The sequence below is a fragment of the Saccopteryx bilineata genome, chromosome 2 (genome assembly GCF_036850765.1).
Source record: "Saccopteryx bilineata isolate mSacBil1 chromosome 2, mSacBil1_pri_phased_curated, whole genome shotgun sequence".
In the NCBI taxonomy this organism is placed as follows: domain Eukaryota; kingdom Metazoa; phylum Chordata; class Mammalia; order Chiroptera; family Emballonuridae; genus Saccopteryx; species Saccopteryx bilineata.
The window spans coordinates 130,344,065-130,361,252 of NC_089491.1; the positions used below are offsets into that span (position 1 = coordinate 130,344,065).

The 17,188-nt window shown below is 41.2% G+C and overlaps 1 protein-coding gene across 2 annotated transcripts in view; it reads left to right on the forward strand.

The window, feature by feature from the left end:
• The first annotated feature begins 14,026 nt into the window (after window positions 1–14,026).
• The window catches only part of GLIPR1 (GLI pathogenesis related 1), a 32,237-nt gene continuing 29,075 nt past the window's right edge, over window positions 14,027–17,188 (forward strand). The window contains exons 1-4 of one of the 2 annotated variants that reach the window (XM_066257813.1): window positions 14,270–14,296; window positions 14,640–14,752; window positions 15,378–15,481; window positions 16,098–16,343. In XM_066257813.1, coding sequence (XP_066113910.1) covers window positions 15,404–15,481; window positions 16,098–16,343 — 324 coding nt within the window. In that variant the 5' untranslated portion in view covers window positions 14,270–14,296; window positions 14,640–14,752; window positions 15,378–15,403. Of the gene's footprint in view, window positions 14,297–14,639; window positions 14,753–15,377; window positions 15,482–16,097; window positions 16,344–17,188 lie in introns of both variants that reach the window. The other variant, XM_066257812.1, reaches the window with a different exon arrangement.

The window sequence follows — 17,188 nt, forward strand, 5'->3', positions numbered from 1 at the left end:
ACATTTCAAAGTAAAGACCAGGGAGCCATTAAGAGAGAATAGCAAGCAGATTAACTATTTTTTAACCTTACATATCTCTTATTTATTACAACTAAAAAGCTACTAATAGTGAAGCCAAATTTCTAAATTTTAGCTCCCCTATCATTTCCAAATTTATATGTTGAAGCTGTATCACCCAGTGTGATGATGTTAGGAGGCAGGGTCTTTGAGAAGTAATTAGATTCACATGAGGTCATGAGTAGGTGGGGTCTCCAAGATGGGATTAGTCTCCTTATAAGAAGAGGAAGGGACCAGAGTTCTCTCTTTACCATGTGATGACAAAGAGAGAGGTGGCCCTTGCAAATGATGAAGAAAGCCTCACCAGGAATCAAATCAACCAGCACCCTGAAGAAAGGATGTCTTTCTCTCCAGAAACTGGGAAATAAAGCTGTGTTGTTATTGCACCAAATCTATGATATGTTGTTACTGAGCTGACTAAGACAGAAGAAGGACAGTAAGAGGTAATGTAATGAAAACAAGCAGAAGCCTCAGAAAATATGGCAGCACAGAGAAAAGAAGATGCTTAGGGGTGTCAGAATATGCAATCTAGAAAAGGCAACATTTCAATTGGATCTTATATGATGAGTAGGAGTTCAACAGAGAAGCGGGTCAAGGAAACAAAAATACTAAGTTGGAGAAACACCCGTCATTTGATGCCTGCTTAGAAGCTTATAGGAGACCAGATCCCAGGGTGGGTAGATACAGTGGTGAAATTCAAATAATTTAGCAACCATTTCTCCACCCTAATGACCATTTTAAGTATAAATATAAAAAAAAGATATACCGAAAGGTAGTTTATTATTTCATGCATTTAATACTTAAATACAAATAATAAAAGAGGTACACAGAACTAGATTATGTTATAAGAATTTGAAAATACTAATGAAAACATATTAAATAATGCCTGACAAAAAAACAATAAAACTGTTATTTAAGATATTTCCATATTGCTTCTTGATTGGCATCCTCACTTCCTACCGAAGTAATGAACACAGGGAATTAAAATGTAGTGTTTCATCAAAAGTATAAAGAGTTTTATTAAATAAATAAATAAATAAATAAATATTACAATAGTTTCATCAAATTTTTTCACCTATGGGTGGAATGAATAATACTACGGGCTCTTACAGTACTCTGTTGCGCAGATGAATGTTAAAAAAAGTAAGAAATGTAAATTTAATTTCCACATTGGGTGGCTGCCCAGGCGCTCACCTTAGAGAGAACTCTGATTACAAGTGCCATTTTAACAACCTGTTCACCAAACTCAACAAAAAATTAGGTATCGGTTCTGCTTAACCAGTGCGAACCGGCTGAATCCCACCCCTGGGTAGATGGGCTTGAGAATTGCAAAAAGTTTGCAGTAGAACCACAGATAAACCACTGCTCAAAATAAAGAGTGGATCTGATTTAAAATATCACTGAGGAACAGCAAACTGTGATGCCCACCAGCATAGTTTTTCTATTTTCTGTAGTTCTACTTAATAGAAACTAGAACAACAAACCTTTTTTGACTAAGGATAGGCTGAACTCACAGGATCATCTCAAGAGCAAAGGCAGATTAAGGTCGATTGAGGCCCCAGGCGCAGAAGAAAATATTGAGCCCCTTAAAAAGAGAGAGAGAATAAAAATACATGTTAGTCATACTTTTCAATAAATAAAAAATATTATGTACAACTAATGTTAAAATTGCACATATGAAACCAAACTTGGTGTCATTAGAAAAAAGTATAAAGTTGAGGTTTTGCAGGGCCCTTCAGAAGTTAGGGCCCAGGGCACACGCCCAGTGTGCTGCTGCTAAATCCACCTCTGCTCAAGAGTGAGAATATTGAAGAAATGGGTATCAATATGCTTATACTCCTTGATTCTTAAAAAGGAATGGGCCCTGGCAGGTTGGCTCAGTGGTAGAATGTTGACCCAGCATGTGGATGTCCCAGGTTCATTTCCCAGTCAGGGTACCCAGGAGAAGCGACCATCTGCTTCTCCACCCCTCCCTCTCCTGCTTCTCTCTCTCTCTCTCTCTCTCTCTCTCTCTCTTTACCCCCCCCCACACACACACACACAGCCATGGCTCAATTGATTCATGTTGGACAGATAAAATATATTATGCTCACTTTGTTAAAGATGGTGCTGCCCACATAGAAGCCCATCTCCCAGGTGATGATATTAGTTGCCCTTATGCCTAGGATAGCTGTGATTATATAAATATTAATGTGTGTTAGGGGCAGGCTGTGGACAGGCAGGATCCTTGTAGCCTGGGGCTTGGTTTTAGGACTAAGCTTTTCCTACCCTTTTTGATGTGGGGTGGACTTTGTATCAGAGATTTCACTATTTTATATATTGGATTAAAGGGGTTTTGATTTCTGCACTATAAAGTGGGGCAGACTGGGACCTTGCTCTCTCAGTTCCTGAGATTAGCATTGGAGAGGAGAGAAGAGAGAAGAAAGCAGTGAAAGGCCACATGGAGGAGGCCAGGAGAGGCAGCCAAGAGGCGGAGTGCTGAGAGAGAAGCCAGTTTGTGCAGTTTGTGTAGAGCAGGGGTCGGGAACACTTTTGGCTAAAAGAGCCATGAATGTCACATATTTTAAAATGTAATTCCCTGAGAGCCGTACAATATGTTTAACACTAAATACAAGTAAATATGTGCATTTTTGTAAGACCAACACTTTTAAAGTACAATAAGTCTCTGAACTCTTTTTAATAACATTGTTATGCTGTTGCTAACTAGTGATAACTAAAGTACTTCTTGCCCTTAATGCGACTTCTGGTGCTGCATGGTTTTGCTGATGGCTTTGTAGTCTGGTTAATACATGGTGAAGTTATGCTTCATGCAGGAGTTGAGACTTCCATCCATTAACCATGATCGTAGGTTGGTCTTAACGTTCTTTAGATGTGAGAAAGACTGCTCACATGCATTCGTAGAGCCAAACATTGTCAGTACAGCAATACTCACACGCTGCAGTGTGTGGTACATGATGGGAAGTGCGTTCCAAGTTTTGACAATCAGCTGGTCTACGGGTTGAAGTTTTTTATTTCCCCCCACTTGTGTTTGCTCACCAACTCTGCTTGCTGTTGTGCAAGTCTTTCCAAATCTTTATTTGGTGACTTGAACTTATTTACCCACATGTCTGAGACCTTCAGGTCAACAGCTTGGAGACACCGGGATGTAACTCAGGTCAGCACTGTCCACTGCATACTCATGTGGATGGGTGATGAACTTAAAAAGACAAGTGCGCTCACAAAATTCTCCAAAGCACGCTTTGAATGACTGCAGGAGATTAGATGTGAAGCCCACTGGCTGCTGGAGATCAAGATGTTGAGCAGGGTCACATGCTGTGCATGCATCTTCAAACTCTCTCACTTTTTCAAAGTGTAGTAAACGACCTGTTTCAATGTCGGTGATGAAAATTTCCAGCTTGTTTTCAAATGCAAACACTGCTTGTCGAAGGGATAATACTGTATTTCCAACGCCCTGCTTTTTCACATTGAGCTGGTTCTGATGTTCAGTCATGTCCACGAGATAGTAGAACTTCAGGAGCCACTCAGTGTTAGCTAACTCAGGATGCTCGATGTTTTTCATTTCAAGAAAAGTCTGCATTTCGCTCAGACAAGCCGCAAAACAGCTGAGCACCTTCCTTCTTGACAACCAACGCACATTGCTGTGCAGAAGCAGACCAGGATAATTATTCCCAACTTCATCCAGCAGTGTTTTAAACTGGCGATCATTTAAAGCTCGGACAACAATAAAGTTGACCACCCGAATGACCAGTGACATCACCTCACCAAGCTGCTCACCACACATCTGAGCACAAAGCACCTCCTGATGTAGGATGCAGTGAAAACTTAGGATGGGTCTCTTCTCATGTTTGCCAAGAAGCGCTACGAATCCTCTGTTTTTCCCCACCATGCATGAGTACCATCAGTACACACCAAAAAAGTTTATCCATCAGTAAATTTTTTTCTTTAGCAAACTCAGTGAAAGACTTGAATAAATCCTTTCCTCTTGTTTCCTCTTTTATAGGCAAAACAGCAAGACTTTCCTCACGTAGTGTGTCGCCAACAGCATACCTTGCAATCACGCTGAACTGGGATAAATGGCTTACATCTGTTGACTCATCCAAAGTGAGAGAAAAGAATGGTGCTGCATTGATGTCCTTCACTTGTGTTGCCTCAATTTGATTTGCCATCATGATGGTGCATCGTGAACAGTTATTGCCGACAGAGGCATGTCTTTTATTCATTTGATTATCTTGTCTTTATCTGAAAAGTCATCAAAAAGTTCATTGGCAACACAAAGCATGAATGTTTTGGCATACTCCCCATCTGTGAATGGCTTTCTGTTTCTCACAATTGCTAAAGCACCAGCAAAGCTAGCCGAATTCCAGTCACCTTGTTGGGTCCAAGCACAGAGTTGCTGCTGACTAGCTTGCACTCTGTACAGTAGCTCTTGACATGCTTTCTTCCTGCTGTCCCTCACTGGATATTTCGATGCAAATGTAGTACGGTGCTTTATATTTGACCATTTATTTCATCGATGCAATTTTATCACTGCATATTAGACACACTGCAGAACCTGCTCTCTCCACAAAGGTGAATTCCTCTGTTCATTCCTGCTGAAAAGTACGATACTCCTCATCATTTTTTCATTTAGCCATCTTCTTTGTCAAAAGGGTTTCTGCAATTAGCCAGCTGACTACTTAAAAAAAAGAGGGAAGTTTACTCTTGACCTTACAACGACCCATGTACGTTATGGATTATCCAATAAAAATTTGGTGTTGTCCTGTAGGACAGCTGTGTTTGGCTCCAGCCACCCACAACCATGAACATGAGCCGCAGGAAATTAACGGATTGTAATATATGGTCTACTGGAAAGTTCTGTCCGTTTCTATCACAAGTTTCGACACATAAGCACATGTTTATTTGGCGCATGTGTGCCTCTCTATTTTTATCACTTAATGTATACATACTAACGTAGCAAATTAAAACAAAGTTGATTCACGTTAGTCTTATGTGTGAAGCGATAGTGTACCCATGGCTACTGATAAAGTTCATTTACGCCACCGTAATTTTTACGAATTTCAACAAGGAAGAAATACTACAGAAGCATGTCTGTCACATCCTCCATATTCCCCAGACTTAGCATTCTCCGACTATCACTTGTTTCTGTCCTTACAAAATTTTTTGAAGGGTAAAAAATTCAAAAGTGAAGAAGATATCAAACAAGCACTGGTTCAATTTTTCGCATCAAAAGATAAAACATTTTTCAAAAATGGGATATACAAATTACCCTCACACTGGCAAGAAATCATTAATAATAATGGCAATTATATTATTTAATAAGGGTAAGAAAAATTTGTATTTTGTTTTATTCCAAAAATGGACAGAACTTTCCGGTAGACCTTATACAAGAGAATGTTTTATATTTTTAACATTATTATTATTTTTATTAAAGATATGTCTGTGAGCCACATACAGCCATCAAAAGAGCCACATCTGGCTCATGAGCCACAGGTTCCCGACCCTTGGTGTAGAGAGAAGGAGATGGGGAACAAAGGAGAATGAGGCTAGTTAGCTAGAAACCTTTGATTCTAGGAAACTCAGACTAAGTCAGTAGCTTTGTGAGCACTGAATGAGTGGGTTTTGGAACCCAGTTTGTGTTTTTACTTGCCTGCCGGGTGCAAGCTAGGATTAAAAATAATGACCCACCAGTTTGTGGCTCTTTTGTTTCATTAACATCTGTCCAAATCTAATGCGAACCTGCATGGGCCAGGCAGCTGTGATGGTGGCCATGGATACTGGCTTCCTGGACTATGACGGGAGTGGGCACTGGCTCCTTTGTTGGATGGACTTAGGGATTTTGGACAATGTGAAATACCCTGATAGGGGTGGGGGGTGGTTTTGCTGGAGGCCCTTCCCCTGCCCGAAGAAGCTTTTCAAACTACTAGTGTAAGGCCAGGAGCCGCCATCGTGGGCATTCACATGCAGGTTCTCACTGGATTCAGGTAGATGGTAAAGAAATTGCGGAGTCGGAGGACAGTGGGTCACCCTGTTTACTAGTGTCTCACCAAGACAGGCAAACCACAAAAGAAGACAAGGGAAAAGCAGAAAAACAGCTTTCCCCCATAAAGGTCAAGGGATCAAGGAGGGCCCTGCAATGGTGATAGCAGGAACCGGGAGAGCAAGCTCCTGGTCTGCCCCACTTTATAGTGTAGAAACCAAAACCTTTAATCCAATATACAAATAAGGAAGTCTCTGATACAAAGTCACTTATCTGAGGCAAAACTGGATTCCTCATGAGAGTGCACGACCCATATCATGCAATCAGTCAAGGGTGTAGGGAAAAGCTTAGTCTTAAAACTAAGCCTTAGGCTATAATGACCTGGCCTGTTTACAGCCTGTCTCCCACACTCAGTACAAACTATAAGCAAGCAAACATATATATCATATTTAAAAACTTATTTGACCAACAGCTAGAAAGAAGGCCGAGAACATTTTGTGATTTTGGCAAAGTGCTCAGAGAATGGTGAAATGTACCTTTGTAATTGTTGAAATTGTATGATTTGTCATCTTGTTGTAATTTGTGTAATGTGCCTAATTTCCTTGCACAGGGATGCCGGTGGTGTAGATTGTGGGTAGTAAAGTGAGCATAAGAGTGGATTGTTGGGCAGATAAAATATATTATGCTCACTTTGTTAAAGATGGCATTGCCCATGTGGAAGCCCATCTCCCAGGTGATGATATTAGTTGCCCTTATGCTTGGGATAGGTGTAATTATATAAATATTAATGTGTGTTGGGGGTGGGCTGTGGGCAGGCAGGATCCTTGTAACCTAGGACTAAGCCTTTCCCACCCTTTTTGATGTGGGGTGGACTTTGTATCAGAGACTTCCCTATTTTGTATATTGGATTAAAGGGGTTTTGATTTCTGCATTATAAAGTGGGGCAGACCGGGAGCTTGTGCTCTCAGTTCCTGAGATTATCATTAGAGAAGAGAGCAGAGAGCAGAGAAAGGCCACGTGGAGGAGGGGAGAGGCAGCCAAGATGGCAGAGTGCTGAGAGAGAAGCCAGTTTGTGCAGAGTTTGTGTAGAGAGAAGGAGATGGGGAACAGAGGAGAATGAGGCTAGTGAGCTAGAAACCTTTGATTCTAGGAAACTCGAATAAGTCAGTAGCTTTGTGTAAAGCCAGTAGCCAAGGCCACCATCACAGCCACCTGGCCCATACAGGTTCGCATTGGATTCGGACAGTCGGTAAAGAAACAACGGAGCCAAAGACTGGTGGGCTATCTTCTTTAATTCTAGCTTGCACCCAGCGGGCAAGTAAAAACACACACTGGGCTCCAAAACCCACTCACATTCAGTGCTCACAAAGCTACTGACTTATCCGAGTTTCCTAGAATCAAAGGTTTCTAGCTCACCAGACCTATTCACCTCTGTTCCCCATCTCCTTCCTTCACTCTGCACAAACTCTGCACAAACTGGCTTCTCACTCAACACTCCGCCATCTTGGCTGCTTCTCCTGGCCTCCTCCACGTGGCCTCTCTCCCCTCTTCTCTCTGCTCTCTCCTCTAATGATAATCTCAGGAACCGAGAGAGCAAGCTCCCGTTCTGCCCCTATTTTATAGTGTAGAAATCCAAACCCTTAACCCAATATACAAAATAGGGAAGTCTCTAATACAAAGTCACTTATCTGGGGCATGATGGGATTGCACCATCCCACATCAAAAAGGGTGGGAAAGGCTTAATCCCAAAACCAAGCCCAGGCTACAAGGATTCTGCCTGCCCACAGCCCGCCCCCAACACACATTAATATCACCTGGGTGACGGCCTCCACTTGGGCAGCGCCATCTTTAACAAAGTGAACATAATATATTTTATCTGCCCAACACTTTGTGAGCACTGAATGAGTGGGTTTTGGAGCCAAGTGTGTGTTTTTACTTGCCCGTCGGGTGCAAGCTAGGATTAAAGATAATGGCCCATCAGTTTTTGGCTCCGTTGTTTCTTTACCGACGGTCCGAATCCAATGCGAACCTGCATGGGCCAGTGTAAAGCCAGGAGCCATGGCCAGGGCCACCATCACAGCAGCCCGGCTCATGCAGGTTCGCATTGGATTCAGTCAAGGGTGTGGGGGACAGGCTATAAGCAGGCCAGGTCGTTGTAGCCTAAGGTTTGGTTTTGGGACTAAGCTTTTCCCCACACCCTTGACTGATTGTATGATCTGGGTGGTGCACTCTCATGAGGAATCCAATTATGCCTTGGATAAGTGACTTTGTATCAGAGACTTCCTTGTTTGTATATTGGATTAAGGAATTTTGGTTTTCTACACTATAAAGTGGGACAGACCAGGAGCTTGGACACACAGTTCCTGCTATCACAATTGCAGGGGCTTCCCTGATCCCTTGCCCTTCATGGGAAGAGCTGGTTTTCTGCTTTTCCCTTGTCTTCTTTTGTGGTTTGCCTGTCTTGGTGAGACACCAATAAATAGGATGGCCCCCCATCCTCTGACTCCGCCATTTCTTTATCGTCTGCCCAAATCCAATGGGAACCTGCATGTGAATGGCCACGATGGCGGCTCCTGGCCTTACAGAGAACGAGAGAAAAGCAGGGGGAGGAGCGGAAAGCACCAACTTGCAGTAGTAGTTACTTCTCGTATGTGCCTTGACTGGGCAAGGCTGGGGTTTTGAACCAGTAACCTCAGCATTCCAAGTCAACGATTTATCCACTGTGCCACCACAGGTCAGGCAGATTGCCGTAATATGAACTGGCAGAAGATAGCTGCCCTCTTTGAGTCAGTGGAATAACCCAACATATTACTAGACTTCCCCAGTCCTGGGCAATCAAAAAGGCAGAAGGTGAAGGCATGTTGCTATTGGTAACTGCACACCAGCTCTTTCAGCCTCTCTACACAGGAGTTGTTTTTCCTGCACACAGTTTGCAGTTTGAACAAAGATCTTTGCTCGGCTACTGAGTGGCTGCTAGTGTAACTGCCGAGGCCTATGAGTCATTCTCTAACCTCACCCAGCCGAGAGGCCCAGAGGAACTTGATAGAGTACAGAGGAAGACCTTCTCTGCTGCCTGACTCAAATCAGAGCAGCATTACTCCAGAGAGAAGCAGAAAAGGGAACACGGACAGATTTTATGCTGAAATTGAGCTAATTCATATTTGGGCCCTTATCAAATTAAAAATTGCAACAAGAGCATGTGAACCTTCAATAAATATTTTCCTCTGAAACATATCTATGCCAAGAAGTGATTTTAGAATTTATTTCTAGAGGAAGTATAGCAATGTTGAAGAGTTTAGAGACGTGTTACTCAATCTCGTTGTAACATTAACTTTGAGTTCATATTTTAATAAGCACCTACTCGGTTTGAGAAAAAGCAGAATTGACCCCAGTGTTTGCAAATTGGGTTTGGGTGCTGTCTCCCTTGTTATATAGCACACAACAAACCACAGGGAAATGTTAGAAGTTCCACGGTGGCTTCTTCTTTGGACAAATTATGCCTTGAAGTTAGTTAGCTTAAGTTAAGAAGTAATAAACTAGAATGCAAAGGGAGAGAAAAGAGGAAGTACTTAAATGCACGTATAAACAAAACCCTCCCTTTGACCAAACTTTAGTCATATTTCTCCAAGCCCTGTTCTGGACTAAGCCTTAATCTTGCCTCCTCCCCCATCCTTGCCAAACCTGCATAGACCACTGTTGGCAGGAATCCTACCAAATCAGTTTAGAGAAAATCTCTCCCACCCTCCATAACTGATTACTCTAAATACCTAACCAAATTCCTCAGTCCCCACCCTTGACATCTGCTCACTCTGATCTCCTTATAGTCATTTCCCATCCACCCTTTGCCTGCATTCCAACTCTACTCCTTGGCTGTAAATCCCCAGCTGTCTTTATTGTGTTTGGAATCAAGTACAATTTATACTGAGGTCTCTTTTCTCCTACTGCAGTAGTTTCTGAATAAAATCTTTTCACTGCGTAATTCATGTCTGGCTCTGGTTCTCTGATAATATGCACAACCTGATTCATATATACACAAAGTTCTGATGTTTAAAATACTATATGGTCTCTGCCTGACCTGTAGTGGAACCCTGAGGTTGCTAGTTCGAAACCCCGGGCTTGCCTGATTGACGCATATATGGGAGTTGATACTTCCTGCTCTTCCACCCTTCTCTCTCTCTCTTTCTCTCTCCTCTCTGAAATGAATAAATAAAATCTTTTAAAAAATTTAAATACTATATGGTCTCAATATCCTTACAATAATGATAGAATAGAAATTAGTGCAAGTTTTAAGACGGTAATTGTACACTCTAGATTTGAAATCTTGAAAACATTCATACCTTATTACCCAGTAATTCTCTTTCTAGGAATCAATCCCACTAAATATGAAATATGTTTTAGTATAAAGATATCCACAGGAGCATTATTTATAATAAATAAAAACTGAATATACAATAATAATTTGTTATGTAAATAATCATGCATTAATTTGGGGAAGCATTGTGTGACCCTCAAAATGGTTATGAGCCCTGGCTGGATACATTGGTTAGTTAGAGCATCATCCAAATACACAAAAGTTGTGGGTTTGATACCCAGTCAGGACACATACAGGAACAGGTTGGTATTTCTGTCTTTCTCTCTCTCCCTTCCTCCCTCTCTAAAAATCAATCAATAAATAAATTTTTAATAGTTATGAAGTGTCCAAAAACATACTTATAAAATGGTGATAAGTAAAGAAAAAAATCAGGATACAAAATCTCATAAAATTATGCCCTCGTTTAACAAACAAATCTTGCATGTGTGAAATAATTTGCATCAAAGTCCATTGTGAATCTAGAGCAATAATTTTTATGGTGACAAGATCTATTTTTTCTAAGAATTAGCTTATCTAAATGTAATGCCATAATATATGAACATTTTCTAAGTTAAATGTAGTCTCAGTTGTACCTGTAAAATGTGCATATGGGGGGTTGGCTCACGACAGTCTCGACATACGACACTTCGATTTTATGACGCTCACTTTCATAAAAACTTTAAAAAATTCTTGAAGAAGGTAGAGAAGCCTGCAACAGATCCTATACTACATCAACTGCTTCTCAAGATGAAACACCTGTGGTATAGGTAGAATCATCTCCAGCGTCTCCTGCATGTTCCTTAGGAATCCTGATTCACCTGACCCAGTATCTCCAGCACCTTCTGCAGGTTCTCCTGCCTCTCCAGCTTCCTCCTCCAAATAGGTCACTCTCTCCCAGTTTGCAATGCCCCTTCCAGTGTGCAAGCCAACCACAGGAATAAAGGTTAGGGATTTTATTCACATTCATTTTTTTGTCATTTTTTTCTGTTACTACAATACATCATACAGTACAGTACAGTATATTTTTGTCCTTTTTCTGTGGCTTAGTTGTGTTTTTATGTTCTAGATTAAGATTTTACAACAGTGTTAGGATAGGTAAGTGACTTAGGCTAGGGTGTATTTTTACTTACACCAAAATTCAGGTAAATGTCACTGTCGTAAGAACAGAACTGTATTGTAACCGGAGGACTGCCTGTATTTACAACTAGGGTGATTACAAGGAAACAATAATAATAATAGTTACAATGTATAGTAATTCCTGTGTTAAGGCTCTTTCTAAGATTTTTCTTACAAGTAGTTTATCTGTCCGATGAGGAGGTACTATCATTATCCCAGTTTTACAGCTAAGGAAGCATAGCCCAGAGAAGTAAAGAGCCCAAAGTCATACAGCCACTATGTAGGACTTGATTTGAATCCAGACAACTTAAAGAACTTGTGCTCTTCATGATGAGAAACCAGATTTGCAATCAGAAAGACCCTATGTTGCCTCCCAGGTGGTGGTGCAGTGCATAGAGCGTCAGCCTGGGATGCTGAGGAACCAGGTTCAAAATCTCAAGGTCGCCATCTTGAGCACAGGCTCACTAGTTTACATATGGGATCACCAGCTTAAGTGTGGGGTCGCTGGCTTGAGCATGGGATCATAGACATGACCCCATGGTCACTGGATTGAACAAGGGCTCACTGGCTAGGCTTAGCCACCACCACCACCCCGCCCCCATTCAAGGCACACATGAGAAAGCAATCAATGAACATCTAAGGTGCCTCAACAAAGAATTGATGTTTCTCATCTCTCTCTCTCTCTCTCTCTCTCGTTCAAAAAAAAAGAAAAAGAAAGACATTATGTTCACATCTTACTCGTGTCATGCTCTTGGCCAAATTCTTTATATCCTTCTCTTGTCTTAGTATTGTCTTCTATAGAGATAATAAAAAAAATCTCACACAGCTATGGTGAGAGCATAGTGAGATAATAAACATGAAAAAAAAAAATCCTAGCTTGGTGCTTGTCATCGCTGCTGCCAACTAACCTAAACTAACATGTCCGCCAGAGTCAGGTTCCTTTCATAAAATGGGTAGCCTTATGCAGGAGGAGCTCCTTAGTCAAAGGCTGTTTTCCTCTCCCCCAAAACCTCAACACTTGATGGTATGCTACTCTGAAAGAAAGTCTGGGACAAATGTTGCTGATTGTCTAAACATTCATTAGCAAATAGTTACAAGAACAGTCCTGCTCTCCTTCCATACTCTGACCACACAACTGCACAAAAGCTCACTTGAAATGCATTCTGAAGTTAGGACTGGCCAGGTCTGAAGTCAGGTCAAGGTCAAGGTAGAGGACAGGGGCCTCTGTGACAGGCCACTTCATTCCACATTAATGCAGTGGCAGGAGGGCGTGGTCAATCTTCCTACAAACTATTCATCTTGAATACTGCTCAATTTGCCAGGAAGTTATTCTTGAACATTTTCTAATCTGATTAACAAACTCCCTGGTGTCAATTTCCATAGCCTTACCCAGAGTGCTAAAATCATCTTTGGAGTGTGGATTTCTGATTAGAGTACTTTAGAGCTAACTAACTGTTCATAGGCTATGAATTAGAGTTAACTGATATACACTGGCATACATAAAACTGGCTTATCTCAAGTTATTGTGTGAAGTATTATCACACAGACAATATAAGAGTGATATGTTTGTGTTTGGTTGACAAATATATTGATATATTATAGTCTTTCTCCCTTTTTGGATTCTTTATCTTTGCCCATTCCCACCCATTCATCTTCATACTCAATGTTGTAGGTAACTAGAGCCTATTTGAAACCTAAATATTTATAGAGTCTAATCAGAGAGGGATATGTAGGGGTATAAAGAATTATACATCAACTCACCCCCCAAGAAATAAGAAAACTCATCATGTATTTAAAAAGACATATCTAGGTTAAGTTATGATGTTAACTAGATATCCCAACCACTGTATGCTGATATGAGTAAAAAAAAAATTTTTTTTAACCATTTTGCAAGAGCCTGACCAGGCGGTGGCGCAGTGGATAGAGCGTCGGATTGGGATGTGGAGGACCTAGGTTCAAGACCTCGAGGTCGCCAGCTTGAGCGCAGGCTCATCTGGCTTGAGCAAAAAGCTCACCAGCTTGGACCCAAGGTTGCTGGCTCGAGCAAAGGATTGCTCAGTCTGCTGAAGGCCCGTGGTCAAGACACATATGAGAAAGCAATCAATGAACAACTAAGGTGTCGCAACAAAAAACTGATGATTGATGCTTCTCATCTCTCTATGTTCCTGTCTGTCTGTCCCTATTTATCCCTCTCTCTGACTCTCTCTCTCTGTCCTTGTAAAAAAAAGAAAAGAAAAGAAAAAGCATTTTGCAAGACATTTCTGGAAGTAAGAGATATGTTTTTATTTAACCAGCAGAATTTCTGTAAAAATTGAAACTGTTATTTCTGGCAATTTCCTAGAATATCCCCCAACTCAAATGCACATCTGACTCAGCCTCATAAGTATCTGTGTAGTAATAGGTGCTGTGTCACTGAGAACCACTGAAAACAAAAGGGTAAAAGGAACAAACCATATATGGAGAAATCCAGATCTTCAAACCCGTTGTCACTCCTGTTCTACTTTCTGATTTCTCCGAGTTGAAGTGGGCTGTGCTTTGTAAAACGGAGGAGCACACTCTCAGAATCTGCCGCGGCTCTGCCTCCCAGCCTCCCGGGATCCCTGCCAGACAGACCAAGCATGCCAGGGATCACACTTGCTGTAACAGCCTGGATGCTTTCTGTAGCCTCCAGTTATACACATTCAGTAAATAGTTTGCCAGATATCGACAATGAAGCATTTATCAAAGACTGTGTTCACTTTCATAACAAGTTCCGATCAGAGGTGAAGCCGGCAGCCAGTGATATGCTATACATGGTAAGGAAAACATCCGTGTTTGTGGCATGTCTGTCAAAATCAACTGTGTACCGATTTTGGAGGCAAATGGTTGGGAACCCTGAATGTTTGTTTCTTTTAATTTTTTTATTTTTTTCATTGTGATTAATATACTCAGTAAATTTGCCATCTGTGATCAAAGCTCAGCCTAGCTTTATCAACAACTCAGCAAATATATTTCATTTCTCATTTTGGACTCTTCTATGGTTACAAATAGATTTCACTTCTCTTTTTTGTCGTTTACTTCTCATTTAATTTTTTGTGGGTGTTTTCTTTGTGGTTGTCCGTTTTGTCTCTGAGTTCACTTTTTTGTTGCTGCCAGCAGAGTCCTGCCTTCCTCAGGAAGATGGGGTTTTGATTCACTCAGGCTTGGGCTTGAACCCCAGCTCTGCGGCTCTCAGTGGGTTTTTAACCTTTCTGAGCTTCTTGGGATATAAGGTATTGTAGTCATTGAATTTTATAAAACACGTGAAACAGCACATCCAGGTTATTCCTCACTTTTCAATAGTTCTCTTCATGTCACTCTGCGTTTATGAAAGACCTACATTCCTACCTGTTTTCTCCAACTGAAAGAAACCTGAAAAGAATCCTCGCTTTTATGGGAGAAAAGATGAAAAGGAAACATAGCGTTCAGTGTTTGTTTTGCAGCCCTTAAAGTAAAGTGACCAATCGTCCTCCTTTAGGGAGGACAGTCCTTCTTTTGGAAGTTCCATCCTCCCTGAAAAGTGTCCTCCTACATGTCCTCCTTTTTGATATTAGAAGACTAATCTGTGCATGTCCCTATTTGATCGATGCAGAGTCGATCCACTGCGTGTGAGGTGCCATATTTGTATTTGACATGACGATTCGTCAAGGATCAGTATCTAAATGAGTACTTTTTTCTTACAAATATTATTAAAAATTAATAGGCATGTAAGTTTAATTACAATATAAAATATTAAAAATGTTTTATTATGCATTTATCATATTATAGTGTATTATAGTTATTGCAATGAAAAAATATTTTTTTATTTACGATATTTTTTTCTTCAATATATTTTTGTCCTTTTCTTTGTAAAAAAAGTTGGTCACTTTACTTAAAGAGGCAGCATGTGCCCTGAGCACCGGAGCGCCCCGCGTGACTCCTCCGAGGAACTGCACTCCCCATCTCAGCATCCAGCCGCCATGGTAGGACCTGTGTATCTGAGCATCTGGGCCTTATTTTGATTTATTTTCTGCTTCTGTTAGCAAGATGTGTCCTCAGGTAATAGCTTTTCCTATTTACACTATTTTGGCTTACTGAAGGTTTTATAGGTTGGCTCTACTTTCTGAGAGCGAGGGAAACCTGTAATGGATTTTCAGTGAAATGTTGGTCTGTGTCAATCACTTAGATACTAAATCTTGACACTACATGATCATGTTTCCTACTAGCCCTAGAAGACCATACTTATCTAGAAACCCATGGTTCCTTCTCTATTCTTGTCATCACACCTCATTCCCCATTCAAATTCCCAATTTGGACACTCCAATTTATTGTTGAATTACCGGGTCCTGTTTTTTTGGTTTGGGTTTTGTTTTTTAAGATTTTAGTTATTAATTTTAGAAAGAGGAGAGAGAAGGGAGGGAGGAGCGATAAGCATTGACTCGTAGTACTTGCTTCTCGAATGTGCCTTCACCCAAAAAGCCTGTGGGTTTTGAACCAGCAATCTCAGCATTCCAAGTAGAGTCTTTATCCACTGCGACACCATAGGTCAAGCCAGTTCCATTCTTCACCCTCTTATTGTTTAATGTTTATTTTTTTCAGACTTGGGACCCAGTACTAGCCCAAACTGCAAAAACATGGGCTAGAAATTGTTGGTTTGAACATAACAAAGAGCTTCATCACCCCCACAAGTTGCACCCAAATTTCACCTCGCTGGGAGAAAACATCTGGACTGGGTCTCTCCCCATATTTTCTGTGTCTTCAGCCATCACAAATTGGTACAGTGAAATTCAATACTATGACTTCAAGACTCGGAATTGCAACAATGTCTGTGGCCATTACACTCAGGTAAGGATCTACTTTATATTTTCTGGAAACCACCTTTTCATGGGTGAGGAGTGTAGGGGCCCTGAATAGGAACATAGAACAGGGGCAGAGTTCAGTGCCCTGAGGCAAAGGCCACAGTGGCTTTACTGACAAAAGTACTGAACGCACTACTGTGCTGAATGCAGCACGATAGGGAGAGAATTAGCAATTCTTTTTTTTTAAGATTTTATTTATTCATTATAGAGAGGGGAGAGAGAGGGGGGCGGAGGAGAAGAAAGCATCAACTCCCATATGTGCCTTGACCAGGCAAGCCCAGGGTTTTGAACCGGCAACCTCGGTGTTTCCAGGTTGATGCTTTTATCCTCTGCACCACCACAGGTCAGGCCAAGAATTAGCAATTCTGATTAATCAGTATGTGGGGACATTTGAGCTACTTCACTTGCCCTTCAACCTGCTCTAAGGAAGTTTCCCTTCCTGACATCCACATTCTCTTCTCCTCATTTTTGTTCCTGCTTCTATTTTTTATGTATCAATAAACACCCATAAGGACTGGGGGTCAAGGCTGTCTCATAAAACTTATATAAGGAATTGTAAAGCAGTCTACCTTAGATCCATCCATGCATGCCATGTGGTCTCTGAGTAGTCATTGTCTCCAAAACAGAGGAGAATACTGGGAACCTAGTGTTAAGAAAATATACGGAAAGCTAGTACATCTATAAATATGAGAGTTGGGGTTATAGGTTTTCTCTTAAAAATAAATAAATGGAGCCTGACTGGTGATGGTGCAGTGGATAGAGTGTCTACTAGAGACACTGAGGTCCCATGTTTGAAACCCCGACATCACCAGCTTGAGCACAGGCTTGCCT